At 32.0% G+C, this 2,493-nt stretch overlaps 1 protein-coding gene across 2 annotated transcripts in view; it reads right to left on the bottom strand.

The window, feature by feature from the left end:
- The window catches only part of LOC100575726 (MAPK regulated corepressor interacting protein 2), a 9,504-nt gene extending 7,342 nt beyond the window's left edge, over window positions 1-2,162 (bottom strand). Inside the window, exons 1-3 of one of the 2 annotated variants that reach the window (XM_008182793.2) lie at window positions 1,937-2,162; window positions 1,470-1,861; window positions 1,230-1,390 (exon numbers count right to left, since the gene is read on the bottom strand). In XM_008182793.2, coding sequence (XP_008181015.1) covers window positions 1,230-1,371 — 142 coding nt within the window. In that variant the 5' untranslated portion in view covers window positions 1,372-1,390; window positions 1,470-1,861; window positions 1,937-2,162. The remainder of the gene's footprint in view (window positions 1-1,229; window positions 1,391-1,469; window positions 1,862-1,936) is intronic. The other variant, XM_008182792.2, reaches the window with a different exon arrangement.
- Between the last annotated feature and the right edge of the window lie 331 nt (window positions 2,163-2,493).

The raw sequence follows: 2,493 nt of genomic DNA, 5'->3' as shown, positions 1-2,493 counted from the left end.
ATTTTTACTTCACAATAATCAAAATATTATAGATTAAGTATCTTATATTTTAGGGGTGCACATTTTAAACTCGGGGATGCACAAGTCCATAGTTGCGCCAATGGTTACCACTGGGTTTCTTCCTCAACACAATATTCATATTACTTTATTCTGATTTTTTTATCTAATTTGCTTATTGTAATTATTGTGTACAGATTGTAAATTGTCTTTCTTAATAAATAAAAAAAAAAAATGTTATACATTTCACGTGCAATTAAAAATTATAATATTATTTGTAAATAACATAATTTGAAAGTATATAGGATTATTCAGAGATTATGTGTTACAGAACTTAACTGTTTTAATAGGTCATTCTTATGAATTCTCTAAAATATCTTTAAATAATATAATTTAATTTACAAGTGTGCATTAACTTAAATAATATAAGTACTAAAAAATATTAGTAATAAAAGATGATTTGGTTTTATGTTTTAAAATATGTCATTGTATTTATCATGTTTTATATTTTTAAGAATAAAAAAATTGATTTTTCTAATTACCCAAATTTTTAAAAATCTACACTATTTCAACATAGATCTTCTAGTAATATAATAATTTTATAAAATTAATAATACAACTGAAGGTATAATAGTATAGCACAGATCAATAATAAAAAAAAAGCTACAATTTATTATGTTGTTTAGTTAAGTTATAGCTTGAGGGTATTGGAAACAGTGATTTTCAGTCTTTGTTTAACACACAATATAGGAAATTATATAGGATATTATAGGTGTTTACATTCCAATTTACCGATTGATAAGCGGTAAGAATTCTAAAAACAAATTTGAAGTTTTCGTTATGTCTACTTCAGATAGACTTTCCCACATTTTTGATTTTATCCCCTGAAATATTAAAAAAAAAAAATTGTACTAAAAAAAGAAATGGAAATTAAATACAAAAAATTAAAAATTCGGGAAAGTCGATCTTAAATAGACTTAACAACAAATTTAAATCAGTATTTAAAATTCTTCACTAGGTCAATAATTGGTATGAAGAAATGAAAACACGTCAAAATTCCTATGTTCCATGTGTATTAGACAGTCAGAAAATTACAGGTTCCAATGGCTAGATGAAAAAAAAAATGTATTAAAAAGAAGTTTCAGTCACTGAAAGGTATTGGAGTTAGGAAATATAACTTTAGCTATAAGCACATCAGGATACATTATGCATATACAAAATATAATACTTACAACCACCAACGAAATGAATAAGTTCATCATGTTGTGATAAATTGTTTCGATCATTTGTTGCAGATGAATTATGTTGTGTTGATATTGGAAGGGGTTGTGCATCACGAGTTCTCGCAGACGGTCCAGTTAAACGACGTCCCATGATAGATGTATTATTTACCCTAAAATGTTAAGAATTTTGTCAGGTAAATAATGTTGTTTTATTTAAATATAATAAGAAATTACAAAGTAAACATTTACAGTGCAATATTTAAAATACTTGGAAATTGACAAAAAATCAGAGAACTTAGTTGAGCCAATTTATCGTGTAGTTGTCTGGAAGGATATATTTGTCGAAGAAACGCAGCGTAGCTAGAAATGATGGCGGGAAGGGGAAAGGGGGACCATCCGATTGGGAAAAATAATAATTTTTAATAACTGTTGGAATTCAAAACGCTGTAGGTTGTAGATAACTTATAGGTACGCCACCAGAATTGTATTCACTTAACGCCACGCGCACGCTGGTCGAGTCTCTGGTAGGTGGACGAGTGGGTTATCCACCTAAAGACGAAAATCGTCACTGGAAAAGGATCCATTCCACGACGCTTCGTGTCGTCTGTGATCGGTTACTTGCAGCCCATGCAGTGGCATCGCTATTATTAATTACAACCGTTGTTGTCGTTATGAAAAAGGCAGGACGTATCTACTGGTTCGGAAGCAAAACTTACCCAGTGATCTGTGTCATTGGCTTTTGAACGGCTTTTGTAAGTCTTATACAAGACTGTGCGGGTTATGAGTTTATGACTTACAACAATGATAATATTAAGCAATGTATATTATGATTTATAATAATATTGTGAAATATTGTTCACGAAAAACAAAAACAAAACAAAAGAAAAGTTTACGTCAACTGCGACTTGCGAGAGCGACGCACTACGATAATCATAATTGCGGGCACTATCAAACATCAAAGTGTCAAGTGATAATATTTTATGCAAAAAAATCATAGACCTTGTAAATGTGACGGGCCACCGCCACAATACTCACTCTTGTAGGCCACCCTGCCACTGTTGGCTGCACTGCCCGGCAATGTGCGACGTCCAAGCGGGTCCTGACATGTCGTCATGACCATGCCGATTCCGGTATGCCATTTATTGCTGATTGCTCGCCGGTCGCCGAATGCGCCGACTCACTACAGCCACAAGTTTATAGTAATTTTATTGTTCAGCATTAGCATTCAGCTAGCAGCATTCAGCTTTTCGGTTTGACAGAGTATTTGTCATCG

This window comes from Acyrthosiphon pisum, chromosome A1 (genome assembly GCF_005508785.2).
Source record: "Acyrthosiphon pisum isolate AL4f chromosome A1, pea_aphid_22Mar2018_4r6ur, whole genome shotgun sequence".
Lineage (NCBI taxonomy): Eukaryota > Metazoa > Arthropoda > Insecta > Hemiptera > Aphididae > Acyrthosiphon > Acyrthosiphon pisum.
This window is presented reverse-complemented; position numbering and strand designations above follow the sequence as displayed.